Source organism: Chelonia mydas, chromosome 7 (genome assembly GCF_015237465.2).
Source record: "Chelonia mydas isolate rCheMyd1 chromosome 7, rCheMyd1.pri.v2, whole genome shotgun sequence".
NCBI lineage: Eukaryota > Metazoa > Chordata > Testudines > Cheloniidae > Chelonia > Chelonia mydas.
In genome coordinates, this window is record NC_057853.1 from 88855722 (window position 1) to 88870190 (window position 14469).

Genomic DNA, 14469 nt, shown 5'->3' on the forward strand with positions numbered 1-14469 from the left:
GGTAGAGGGTGGGCGGGGCGCACCCTCGTGCAGGACCCAGTCGAGATAAACTCAAGCAGCGGGCGGCAAAGCGGCCTTCACCTCCTGAAGTACACGCAGGGGAGTACGAGGTCTTGAGAGCCCCATGCACTGAGCGAGCGTCAGGGGATCCAGCCAGTCTCCCCGGTCGTAGTCCAGGAGGTCTCTGACTCTGGAGTTACAGGAGAGTGGTCGAAGGTAGATAAATTAGTTCCAGGTTAAGCAGGTCCCTTTTCCCTGGGTAAGATAACAGGGGCAGTTCCAGAACAAGAAGGAACTTGCTGGAACAAATTCAGGCAGGCAGGCTAATTAGGACACCGGAGCCAATTAAAAAGCTGCTAGAATCAATTAGGGCAGGCTGGCTAATCAGGGCACCTGAGTTTAAAAAGGACCTCACTTCAGTTTGTGGTGTGCCTGTGAGGAGCTGAGAGCAAGAGGTACTAGGAGCTGAGAATGGGAATGTGTACTGCTGGAAGACTGAGGAGTACAAGCATTATCAGATACCAGGAGGAAGATCCTGTGGTGAGGATAAAGAAGGTGTTGGGAGGAGGCCATGGAGAAGTAGCCCAGGGAGTTGTAGCTGTTGTGCAGCTGTTCCAGGAGACACTCTAGACAGCTGCAGTCCACAGGGCCCTGGGCTGGAACCCGGAGTAAAGGGCGGGCCGGGTTCGCCCCAAACCTCCCAACTCCTGATCAGACACAGGAGGAGATGACCTGGACTATGGGTTCCACCAGAGGGGAAGGTCTCTGAGCTGTTCCCTGACCCACATGGTAGATCAGCAGAGACTGCGGGGATTGTTCTCCTTCCTTTTCCCCATGCTGGCCAGTGATGAGGTTAGCTGAGTGAACAGCAGGTTTGAGCCACTAGCAAAAGTGGCCAAACTGAGGGCTGCCGTGAATCTCTGAGGCAAGCAAATCCGCCAATAAACGCAGGACCCACCAAGGCAGAGGAGGAACTTTATCACAGTACATACATTGTATCTGTTCCATAATTAATTATTAACCCCTTTCCAGCCTGTGATGGGTTTCACCCCATCACACACTCACTCTATTTTTTTCCCTATTCTTTTTTTTTTAAAAAAAAATCACAAGTATATAAAATATGTTCCCTTGGTCTCTTATTGCTCAGATGCAAACTGGCCTGACACACTGATGTTCAAAAATGTGTAGAAAACTAGGTTTCAGTTAATACGTGTTAAAAGTAAAAATTTCACTCGAGAGATTCATAATCACTAGTTCCCTGAAAAATAGAAAACTGGAGGAAGGCGTATAGGGCTTTATAGTGGTATAATTAAGTTGATATATGCTGTTCTAATAAGTTTTGATATCCTGTTATACTTGTGATTTGGTTTGCTTCATAATAATGACCGTAATCTGCTAATATCAGGTCAATACAATTGGTTATCAATAATTTTTGTTTTAAAGCAAGGATTAGTTAATAAATAGTCATTCAAAGTATAAGATTCTGCCAGCCTGCTAAGTGAAGATAGATGTTCTAAACTGCTGTTAAAAAGCTGAATCTAGATCAAACTAGTAATTTTTATTAAACATTATGTGAAAAGGAACTTCTTTTTCTTAGTAAGAATATATTTAGAATAGATAACATTTTACAATGGATGAATATGGCCTGTACCCTTCTTTTGGAAAAATCCAACTCTAGGCAGGTGTTGGTGACCAGATAAAACATTTTAGCAACACCCCACTGAGAATTCAATTGTGGAATTGCTTATGATTTCTCCCCTTGCTTCTTATAGGATCGTCAAAATGCAAGGGAAATTCATGAAATGGCTGGTCTTCCTTTCTTTGAAATCTTTGTAGATGCTCCTCTAAATATTTGTGAAAGCAGAGATGTGAAAGGCCTTTACAAAAAAGCAAGGGCTGGAGAAATCAAAGGTGAGGTAAACAGTTTATTTAATGATATCTCAGTATCTTCTTTTTATCTGCCTCCCTTTTCTCTTCTCATCAACAGTGAACAGTGCTAATGAGAGCCAGCATTCCTACCTCTTTAAATAAAAGGAAAAAAACCCAGTCATCTCTTGGAAGGTGGTAGAAACAAGGGGCATAGAAACAGACTAATTTCTGCACTCTTAAATGGTACAAGCCCCTTGAGTACGTTTGCATTATTAATGCTAGCAGTATTCACTTACACAGAAACTTATTATTATAAGTAACAATTTCAAAACTGTCAAAGTGACTTAGGTGCTAGATACACAAAGGCGACTTAGACTCAGCATCACAATGCCTAAGGTTTAGCCACCCTGCTGCCTTGGAGCACCCAGAGTCCCGAGTTAATCACCCAGGCTCCCTATACAATGCATGGGGAGAGTTAGGCACCTAAGAATGGGATCCACCACCCTAGTCATCCTGTGTGAGAACTGATCCATCAGTTCAGGTGACATAGGTGGGGAAACACCTAGTGTGAGGATCTCTTTGAGGTTTAGGTGTGAGCTAGCCACCTGAGTGTCAGAGGTTGGTGGCTGTGTGTGTGCCCAATGGCAGATGCTTAGGCCCCATGGGGACTTCACTAGCGGAAATGTAGGTGCTTACAGGGTTGGCAGCAGCAGATCAGGGGTTAGGGGGATCTAAATTTTGGACTTTGCCATTAGAAGTGGCAGTTAGGCACATAAATCCCTTTGTGGATCTAGCCTTTAGGAACCTAAGTCCCATTTTCAGAAATTACCCAGGCACTTACACACATGTCTCTTTAAACTGAATGGGACTTAGTCTTCTAAGTGCCCAAGTCACTTTCAAAAATGGGACTTAGGTTCCTGAGTCACTTAAGTGCTTTTTAAATTTTCCAATTTTAAAATTTACAATCCATTCAAGCATGCCTGCTAGATTTGATAATGACACTTTGGAAGAAAAATATGGACACGTCCTTTAACTATTGAAATCTACTGAGCTAGAAGAGGTGCTTTTTTAATTTTTAATGAAGAAACTGGTAAATATTTCACTGAAATATGTGTTTTGGGGAGTTCCTTTCACCTTAATTCATCTAGTCAATGTTAAAATCTTTACTTACCAATGTACCTATTCCTATGTTCTTTTAATGCTGGGTGAAGTCACACAAGATGCATTATAGCTAGTGTGGTTGGGAATCTGCGATATTCTGATTAAACTAATCTGGAACATTTTTAAAGTCTCAAAGTTCTAACTTTCTTTTTGAACTCAATCCCTCTGTGCAGGGTAAGGGAGAAGCTCCAGAGCATAGATGCTGGAACTAGAGGTGCTGCCGCACCCCCTGGCTTGAAGTGATTTCCGTTATATCCAGGGTTTACAGTTTGGTTCAATGGCTCCTAGCACCCCCACTATACAAATTGTTCCAGCATCCTGCTCCTGAATGGAGTAAAAAGGGGGAAAAGACAATAAACCTCTCCCCAAAAGGAGCGATTCTCTTAAAGTGTGAGGTTTTCCATAGCAGGACAAGAAATCACATAACATATAATATCATACCCTACGTAACATCTGTGCTTAGAGTGAGGTTACGTTTTTTTTGTGGCAAAGAGACTATTGTTGAATTGCCCAACAATAACATGCTGAGGAATGGAAACGTAGGCCTGAGAAGGGTGAACGGGGTGAAACGTAGAACATCCAAATTGGGAAACAGACTAGTACTGAAAACAGGTGGAATTTCTACCTTGTACTGAAGAGAATATCCACATAGTCCAAACTTAACCTCTTTCTGGGGTTTGATTTTATTGCTATCTCAAATAAAAACCAAATGTAAACCTCAGCCTTAGCTTTCTCCCTAAGTTTGGTTGTTACTACAGTTTTCCCTCCAGGAAATTTCTGTCCAAAGGAGGATACTCCAACCTCTCTTCTTCCTTGATTTGAACTAATAAGATCCACCTGCTAGTATGATTCAGTTACACTTGTACTGCCCTATCATTCAGCGTTCAGGTATATGACATGAAGATTATTCAAAACAGGAGTTGTGCATCTCTATGCAGCTTGCTAGTCTTCCACCCAGTTACAACTATGTATTACAAGCCAGCTGAATCTTCTCTGCAACAACACTGCTTTAAGGCCTGAAAAGTAAAGCTAATGTTGACAAGTTTCTGTATAAAAGTGGGCATAATAATTTTCCCTTTTTTGAAATGGCAAATACATTCCCTTCCTCCACTAAACAACTGCTCATGGACCCTTGTTATTTGGAGACTACCTTCTTCTTTGTTAGGCTTCTTTATCCTCGCTCTCTGATAGTAAACACATCACTTTTTTCTCTCTGGCATTAAGGGCTGTATGACTGGTATTTGCAGTGTTGCCATCAACGCATCTCCATAGATGGGCAAAGGAAGGTTGCTCCTGTAACATACAGCGTCATATTGCTATAACCCTATTGTCAAGTCCATTATTGATAGACCAAACAGGAAGTCTCAATGCCATTTCTGAGCATGGGTTCTCTGAATGAAAGAATGTTTTCTTGCCATTTGTACACTAGCTAACTATTTTATTGATCCCTAGGCTGTTGACTAACTAAATTCACTAAATTTGGCTTGGGTTTAATTTTATGTAGGATTCACTGGGATTGATTCAGAGTATGAAAAACCAGAATCTCCTGAACTAGTGTTGAAAACGAACATTGCTACAGTGAATGAATGTATCCAGCAGGTTGTGGAGCTGCTACAAGCACAAGTAGGTTGTTTTATACCAAAAAATGCCTGCAGTTTGTAAGGTGTATTTTCAGATGTTAGCCTTTTGGTATATTTTGTTTAAAAATTAATGTGGTAACTAGGATCTTTCTTTTCTTTTTAGAACATTGTTCCCAAAACTGAGATTAAGGATGTTCTTGAACTGTTTGTACCTGAAAATAAGATTGACCGGGCCCAAGCTGATATTAACATGCTGCCTATTCTAAAGATTACCAAGGTGGGAGAATAAAGAAAATGGCATTGTGTAGTACCTTGATAAACCCTTTTATCAAAGTACTACACAAGTTACAATAAGACATCTCCAAAGTGAGTGGAACCCTGTTGCTTTCTGATTACTGCAAGCCGTATGATTAATGCAAGCCCTAATACTACACAAATGTGAACGGTTCAAGGGTTACTATGAGTTTAAAAACAAATTAAAAAGCAACACAACAGCAACGTGTAAATTATACAGTGCTATCTGTACAACATTTTTCCATTTGTTATATTTGCTTTTTGACATTAATAAATCATGTACCACTAATGTTACATCATTAGAGTTTAGATGCCTTGCTCCTGACTGTAGGACTCCTTGTCAGATGAAATTGAGGACTTTGAAATCCAGATTTAGTCTGTTTGTTCTGATTAGCATTATAGAAGTGATTCTTATGGTAACTGTACTCCAGTCTTAATTTTATCTTCTGAAGATTGTAAAATGTCCCAGGAGGCATGTACTATATGTAGAAATATAATTTTATATTGCCACCTAACTGCAGTAAAACCCAGTTAATTAGGCTTACAAAATAAGACTTTCAAAGAACAGCATATATTTCATCCTCTAAAAGTTTAAAAATCACTCTATTAGTATTATTTATAGCCAATACTCTTACAGTCTTCCAAATAAAATTGAAAAATTGGTTGTCTGTAATAGCCCTCTCTACTAAGACTTATTTTTATACTGAAATATAACTGAGAGATTATTTTAAGGAATTTACCCAATGGACAAATATTTGTGAATAGCCTTTATCAGACCATACAACTTGTTGTGTTTGTGCTATGGCCTATGTGCAACATGAAACTTCAGTAAATACTGTGGCCAAAATTTTCATCTGGGCTCAGCTTGGTGTCTTACATTGGATGCATTTTTGTCTCTGCAAAATTGTACCCATTCCTTTTGTGACTTCAAGTGGAGTACAGGTGCAAATGTTAGCAGCATCATTAAGGTGCAGGGATGTAAGGGAGGTGAAGATTTCTGCTTAACAGTCTTAAAAAGAAAAAACACTTTGGGAATCCTTCTGAATGAAAGATGTTTATAAATGTACTATATTAAAGAAAGTGGTAGCACTTATGTACAAGATTGTTCTTAGATTTCTTTAGCCTTCAGTTCTATCTTTGAAGCATTATCTGGAAATACAAGTAATATCTGATTCTTTTTTTTCAGTTGGATCTACAGTGGGTCCAAGTCCTGAGTGAAGGCTGGGCCACACCACTGAAAGGATTTATGCGTGAGACAGAATATTTGCAAGCTATCCATTTTGGCACCCTGAGTGATGGTATGATTTCCTGCTTCCAACATTTTTTTGTTTTAAAACTTCCAAACGGACTTAAATTGTTTGAAACATTTAAATGAAATATGATAGTTGTCAATTATATACCAAAGATTAATCTACACTTAATGTTTGTTTTAATTCCTCTCTCTTGATGAATGTGGCACCTGAGTAAATAGCTTTATAAAGAACCTTGAGAATGGCAAGTGGATGCATTTAACTGTGTGGAAGAATATGAACTGACAGTCTATTTTATTATGGAAGGGCTCCCAATGCCACAGGCACGGATTCCATTAACTGGCAGTTCAAATATTTGAATACCATTATGTAAACTTTCCCTATTCAATTGTACTCCATTAAATATAAATGCAATATCAAGGCCAATGCCTAAGGATATTGCCAGATTGAGTTTGTAGTCCCCTTTAGGAAAGAAGACCTGTACATTGGAAACAGAAGCCTGTATATGTTTTCAGATGATATTTTTAGGTCGTCTTTCTTAAGGCTTAAAAGTGAAACCATGGACCTGAAATTTTAATCTCTCATTAGCAATATACTGAAAGGTTAACCTTCCTTGGTTTTGGAGAAGGTAATCAAAGAGATGGTGGTGAAGGAACTAGAGTTACATCTTGGCCTGGGAACAGTAGATGGTCCTGTCCCTGATTTTAGATATGGGTTTAGTAGAGTCACTTCCTAACCATGCTTGCAGTTAAGATGTCCGTGTTGATTTTGTTAGATCTTTTAGCAGCTGTTGACATAACTGACCATAAGGTTTTGTTGACTTGCTTTTGGAAGCTTGAAAGAATGGCTGGAGATAGTGAATTTGATCTTTCGTCTCTGAGGCCCCAAACGCTCATGTAGAGTAATAACTCACTTTCACTGACTGAGATTACTCCCAGAGTAAGGTACTGCTCAAAGTAAATAAGGAATGAAAAATCAGACCCTGACAGACTAAAAAGGGGGCTAATTAATATTAACTCTTCCACTGTAAAAGCTTCCCTCTGTGGAGTTCAGCATTGTCACCACTCCTGTTCAACGTGTATGTACCACCAACATTTTGACATGCAGCGTTGCTAACATGCAGGTGACCCTCAAAACCATGTCTCCTGTTCATCAAATCCACAACTGTGGTCCTTTTGCTGATCCCAGTGCCTGATGAGCTAATTTGGTCTCATCAATATTTATGTTCAACCTCATGAGACAAAAGTGTTGAAGCTGGGAACAGGGCAAGTGTAGCTTTGTCAATACAGTTTGTAGTCTAAAGATCACATTGCTGTAATCCCTGCTTTTGGATTCCCAGGTGGCTCTGGTGGCCCCAAGCGCCTTTTGACAACTGCTGGCCTGGTGGCTGTAACTCTTTCCCTCTGATGCAGACCTCACCGCAATAATCCACACCTCTGTAACTTCCAGGTTAAACTACTGTTTTGTTGCTACACTTGAATATCACCATGAAGCACCATTTGGATCAGATTGCAGTGGCTCATCACTTGAGTGGGATGCCCCATGATGAGTTCACAGCACCAGTGCTCTGTTGCTTGTACTGAATGTCTTGTTTTGTTTTGTTTTTTGTGTTTCATACTGTTGGTTACTACGTGTAGAGCCCTAACTGGCTTGGGACCCACTTATTGCAGCACTTGCTTTTTTCATTATGTGTGTTAACTTCTCCCAAACAGGCAGCAAAGGTATTTTCAGTTGCAGTCCCATGCCACTGGCATCTGCTGTCCCTGGTGGTCTGAGTTTGGTGGTCACTGTGTATCTGTTGGGCTGGCTTTTGACTAACATTTCGAGAGCAGGAAGTGGGGTTCTCTGACTTTCTTTCATTGCAAAGCCCTTATTTCTTTATTAGTGGTTGTATTTAGTGATGTAAAGTGGTTAGGTGCAGAGGCAGTGGACACCATTATATGTTCCTAAATAAACGTTTGGGACTGGACTTTCAAAAAAAGGCAGGCAAGTCATCCTGCCTGATTAGCATAGAATTTGAACCCTCAGCCTAGGACTGACCAAAAAATAGTTATGTCTTGAAGGATGCAATCAGAATAAAGTGAGCAGTAGAAGCATTGGCACTTACCTGTCCAAGTTCGTGTTACCAGTTTTTACTAATAATACATTTTGAGTCCCATAACCTCTCAGTAATAAGTCACACTTATATTCTAGTAATTTGGCTATGTACAAAACCCCCTGTCTTAAATATGTTCCCCTGTTTCTGTAGGGTATACTGAGGTGCCTTGTAAAGTATTTAACCTCTCCTGTGAAACAAGAAGTCACGTGTGGTAGCATAAGAGAGACATTCCAAACATGTATAAATATCTAATTTCATTTTATTTACCTTCAAACGGCTCAAAAGGTATATTAATAAGATATATATTAATTAAATCCGTGCCACACAGATTTATTGAGTGGTACTGTTCTCCCCTTTAGAGATGAGAAGTAGTGTGCTCCAAAATTATTAGGATAGAGTCAGAAAATAACATGACTAATAGGGGCTGGATAAAAATTTTCTGTCAAAAGTTCTTTGACAGAAAATTGGGTTTTCAGCTAAATGAATTTTTTTGTGACAAGTGTCTGCTTTCTGTGGAAAACGGAGTTTTTTGTTGGAAAAAACAAGTTTTCAGCTGAAAATGTTTGGTGTTTTTTTTTTAATGCAAAACTAACCCCCTCCACTTTTCAATCAGTTCTATTAATGAATTCTTTTGAATGCATGCAGCTGGCACACAGCTTGTCTTACCTGTTTTGGAATGTCTTACCTGTTGTGTGTGTGTGTGTGGGTGTATGTATGTATATGTGTATATGTGTATATATATATATATATATATATATATATGTATATATATATATATATTTATTTTCTGACGATTTCATTATGGAGAAACTATACACATTCAACAGTTTTGGGGTGAAATAAGTGTTATGAGAACAGGTAGCAAATTAAATAAATAGCACTGAACCATACAGAGCAACATTTAGTTGACAGCAAAAGAGAAAAAAATAGTCTTGACAATGCAAGGAAATATCCAAACTAAAAATTATGCAATAGCTGTTTGAAGTTTCAGATTGATTTAGTTCCTGAATCTATTACTGTAAAAGGTATTTTTGGGGAAGTTAAAAACATAGGTGTTTGTTTACATTTTTATTCCCCTAGGAAAGGGTAGAGTTGGTAGCTCTAGTTAGTATGTATTTAATTGTTTTCCAGATACTATGGAAATAATTACAATTAGAGACTAACATAAATTATATAAAATGCCATAGAAAAATAAAATCTAAATTCGGTTACTGGAACGGGCACCAAGTTGTTTATGATCCAACCAGTTATACATAATACCAGACCTCCAATATGCCGTTAACTAGGTTCATGAGAATACTAATCATATAACTATGCAAGTTGTATTTGCATATATCAAAAGTGACTGTTCTGTGTATTGTAATTAAAGCTGGAAAACCATAAACCAAAACGATTTATTTAAGAAATTATTCCATGTTTTGTTACCACATTGGCTTTACTAATTGATCTCTGAGTATTGGTTGGTATTATTTAAATAAATAGACCTGATATGAGGTTGCACTTTTGACTTTTTAAACATACCTCTGAATAATTTGTGAAAGCATGTTTCAGTCAGGAAGATTTAAACAAAGGGAAATTTACCTGGTTGGATCACACACGACTACATTTTAAGTACCTGATTGTGCTTGAAGCTAATCTACAACTGCTACACATAGATGAATGATAAACCATTTTATAAAAAATGAAATGAAGAATGGCAAAATCCACATAGTATTAAAATCATCACATGAAAAATCTCCAGGATGCTAAATCAGCAGAATATTGAAAATTTGTCTTAGATTGCCACGTAATCACTGTCACAGTTACAACTGCTAAATTGTTTAATGATTCTTTCTTATGAATTTTAATTCTTATAGGGAAACAATACGTCTATTTCCAAGCAAAAACAAGGAGAAAAACCTAACCCCAGAGTAAAATCAGTATGATCATGTGAATAATTGAATGAGGTCGTTAGACCAATTGATCCAGCATCTATGATCATTCATTCAGTCCTGGGTTAGGACTTCCTCTTTCAGAACATTTTCGTAAGAGCCGTGTGTGTGTGTGTGTGATGCTTTAGCCATTTTAAGTATATTAAAATATGGTGGTGTTCTCATCACAGATGGCGTTATTAACCTGAGCATTCCCATTGTGCTCCCTGTTGCTACGGAAGATAAGAAACGGCTGGATGGCTGCTCTGCATTTGCACTTGAGTATAATGGCCAAAGGGTAGCAATCCTCAGAAACCCAGAGTTCTATGAACATAGGAAGGAGGAACGCTGTGCGCGCGTGTGGGGGACAACCTGTGTGAAGCACCCACATATCAAAGTAAGTGTGTTAGTAATTTCCCTGTTTGCAATAATAAGTCTTCAGGAATTAAAAACTAAGGCAACCTGTAAAGTAGAGAGCATGGAATAGTATGTTTCCTATTAGGAATATACATGGTGTTTTTTGTACTCAAAGTAAAATGCAAGGAACCATTCACTGGAAAAGATCGCTTTAGGATCACAAAGGAGAATTGATTTCTTGACGTGTAAACGGTCCCTGAACATCATGTTTGTTGGTTAATGAGAGAGCAATTTATTCCATCAACCTCATGGAACTCAAAATCAAATGCGTGGGGAGGGGGTGGATATAGAACACCACAAAATAGCTGGAGAGTTTTCTACAAAAGCTCATTATATACATAAGTACAGTTGTTGGGGGTTTTTTTTGTTTTGTTTTTTAGCTAAAACATGTTCATATTGATCTAATACTTTCACTCCCTAAATTTCCATGAATCAGTGTTTTGGTTTTCTCTGTGATGCTATTCAACATTCTAGCATGGCAAATCACTGGCTGAGAGCTAGAATTGAGGCATGAAACAAAACATAATTAAAATGAACTTTGAATGGTGCTTTTTACTTCTTTCTACTAATCATAGAAGAATGTTGGGATTTTTTTAAATTTTCTGCATCTTATCTTTACCCATCTCCTCTGAACAAAAACACAAATAATAATTTTCATTAGTATATGGTACATATTAGTTAGTGTCTTTGCTTAAAATGAGTAGCCAACTTTGACTGTCTACTTTCAAAACCAGCAGTCATGTCAATTCTGCTTACGCATAATGAAAACAAAAAGGCTTTTGATCTGATACTACTATGTTTTTTTATTTGTGGGAATTGGTGTAACAATGCCAGTGGCTGTGGGGACCACTGTGAAATCGTCAGGAAGAAAAGAACCCCATGAATACCGGGCATTTAATGCAGAAAAGAGAAACAAAACATGCAGTGTGAAGGCCAAGATCCAGAACATCGGCTGATGTAAATCAGTATAGCAGTAATTGGGCCCAGTGGAGCTATGCCAGTTGAAACCAGTTGGGTGGCATTTGTTAAAAGAACGACAAGATACCAGACAAATACATGCTAGATGAAAGACTACAATACAGCACAATTCCTAGGCATTTCAAAGCTGCTTCAGTGGCACTTACAGGAGTTGACTGATACTGTTGTTCGTCTTTTGAGTTAACTTCAGAGTGCTATATAGGTCACATTTTGAGCTCTAAAGTCTGCCAGGAACTCCATAGGCGTCCCATTGGCAGGAGTTATTGAAAGGACCCACTGAATGGAAACATTTTGGGTCACCCTTGCAACAGCCCCTCCTCAGCTAGTGCTGTGTGCTACTTGAACTTTGCCGGAGCACTACAATTCCCCAACCAGAAGAAGGAAGACCTGTTTGTTTCTACTTTTTATTGCTGCTTCTCTCCTCTCCTGGCAGACTTTCTACCATCAGGTTGCATGGAGCCTGAGGTGCATTTAACCTTGTCTGTTACATTTACGTAGCGTTTTACACCCTGACTTTTCCAAAAGAAAATGTATCCAGTAATTAAAAAACAAAAACAAGGAAGATTAAATATATAAGCAGAATCATGCCTAAATAAAATGTTTTTGAAAGTATCATCCAGTCTTTGGGTGAAAGTGATGAGGAAATGATAGATTTCATGATTCTAAGGAAAGGAAAGAGTAAGAGCAGCAGAATAAAGACAATGGACTTCAAAAAGCATACTTGACCTGAACTGGTAGGTATGTTGCCATGTGAAGAAAATCTAAGGGAAAAAGGAATTCAGAAGAGCTGACAGTTTCTTAAAGAGACCATATTACAGGCACAGCAGCTAACTATCCCAATGCAAAGGAAAGATGGGAAGAATAGTAAGAGGTCAATATGGCTCTATCAGGAGCTGTTTAATGATCAGAAAATCAAAAAGCAATCCTACAAAAAGTGGAGACATAGACAAATTGCTGAGGAGGAGTACAAAAGACTAGCACAAGCATGTAGGGACAAAATCAGAAGGGCTAGGGCACAAAATGAGTTACACCAAGCAAAGGACATAAAAGGTGATAAGAAGAGGATCTATAAATACAATGTGAGCAAGAGAAAAATGAAGGGAAGTGTAGGTCCACTACTTAGCAGGGAAGGAGGGCTGATAACAAATGACCTCAAGAAGGCTGAATTGTTTAATGCCTGTTTTTGCTTCAGTCATCATTAGAATGGTTAATTGTGACCTGATACTCAACACAATTAATATTAACAACAAGGGGGAAGGAACACTAGCTAGAATAAGGAAATAACAGGTTCAAGGACATTTAGATAGATGCATTCAAATTAGCAGGGCATGATGAAATTCTCCTAGGATACTTAAGGAACTAGCTCAGAGGTGGGCAAACTACAGCCTGCGGGCCACATCCGGCCCAGGGAACCGTCCTGCCTAGCTCCTCCCCCGCTGTTCCTCCTCCCCCACAACTTCAGCTCACTGTACCGCCAGCACAATGCTCTGGGTGGCGGGGCTGCGAGCTCCTGGGACAGTGCAGCTGAAGAGCCACGGCCTGACCCGGTGCTCTGTGCTGCGCGGTGCGGCTGCCTGTCCTGGTGCAGCTGCGCCGCCAGCCACCGGTGCTCCAGGCAGCGTGGTAAGGGGGCAGGGGGCGTTGGATAGAGGGCAGGGGAGTTCGGGGGGGTGGGTGATCAGGGTGTGGGTAGGGGTCGGGATAGCCAGAGGGCAGGGAACGGGGTTGGATGGGGGGGCAGTCAGGGGACGGGGTCCTGGGAGGGGCAGTCAGGGGACAGGGAGAAGGGGTGGTTGGATGTGGCAGGGTTCCCAGGGGGCAGTCAGGAAGGAGAGGGGGGTTTGGATGGGCCAGCGGGGGGCAGTTAGGGCCGGGGGTCTGGGGGCAGTCAGGGGACAGAGAGTGGGGGCTGTCTGGGGCAGGGGTCCCCCGGGGGGGGGGGGCTGTCGGGAGTGAGAAGCAGGAGGGGTTAGATTGGGGGGCGCAGGTCAGGCCATGCCTGGTTGTTTGGGGAGGCAAAGCCTCCCCTAACTGGCCCTCCATACAATTTCAGAAACCCGATGCAGCCCTCAGGCCAAAAAATTTGCCCGCCCCTGAACTAGCTGAAGCAATACTGTAACTATTAAATATTATCTTTGCACACTCATGGAGGATGATGCAGGACCCAGACAACTGGAGAAGGACAAACATTGTACCTATTGTTAAAAAGGGGAACAAAGAGATTCCGGAATTATTAACCAGGCAGCCTAACTTCAATATCCGGAAAGATACTGAAACAAATTATTAATCAATTTGTAAGCACCTGGAGGATAATATGGCTGTAAGGAAGAGCCAGCATGGATTTGTCAAGAACAAATCATGCCAAACCAACCTATTTCCATCTTTGACAGGGTTACTGGTCTATGGATCAGGGGAAGCTGTAGACATGATATATTTTTATTTTAGTAAGACTTTTGACACAGTCCCACATACCATTCTCATGAGCAAACTAGGGGAATGTGGTCTAGTTGAAATGATTATAAGGTGAGCGCATAACTGGTTGAAAGACCATAAGTAAAAAACAGTTATCAATGATTTGCTGTAAAACTGGGGGACCTATCTAGTGGGTCTGGTACTATTCTATACAGTAACTCCTCACTTAAAGTCGTCCCAGTTAACGTTGTTACGTTGCTGATCAATTAGAGAACATGCTCGTTTAAAGTTGTGCAATGCTCCCTTATAATGTCGTTTAGCAGCCGCCTGCTTTGTCCACTGCTTGCAGGAAGAACAGCCTGTTGCAGCTAGCTGGTGAGGGCTTGGAACCAGGGTGGATCGACAGCCCCCCTAAGTTCCCTGTGCAGCAGCTGTCCCTCCCCCACACTGCCATGTGCTGCTCCTGCCCTCTGCCTTGGAGCTGCTCTCCAGAGCCTCCT

The 14469-nt window shown here is 40.4% G+C and overlaps 1 protein-coding gene across 1 annotated transcript in view; it reads left to right on the forward strand.

Moving 5' to 3' along the window:
- Positions 1–14469, forward strand: part of PAPSS2 (3'-phosphoadenosine 5'-phosphosulfate synthase 2) — a 55826-nt gene that overhangs the window by 27235 nt on the left and 14122 nt on the right. Inside the window, 5 exon segments of the mRNA XM_043550734.1 lie at positions 1773–1911; positions 4535–4653; positions 4774–4887; positions 6091–6202; positions 10354–10559. Coding sequence (XP_043406669.1) covers positions 1773–1911; positions 4535–4653; positions 4774–4887; positions 6091–6202; positions 10354–10559 — 690 coding nt within the window.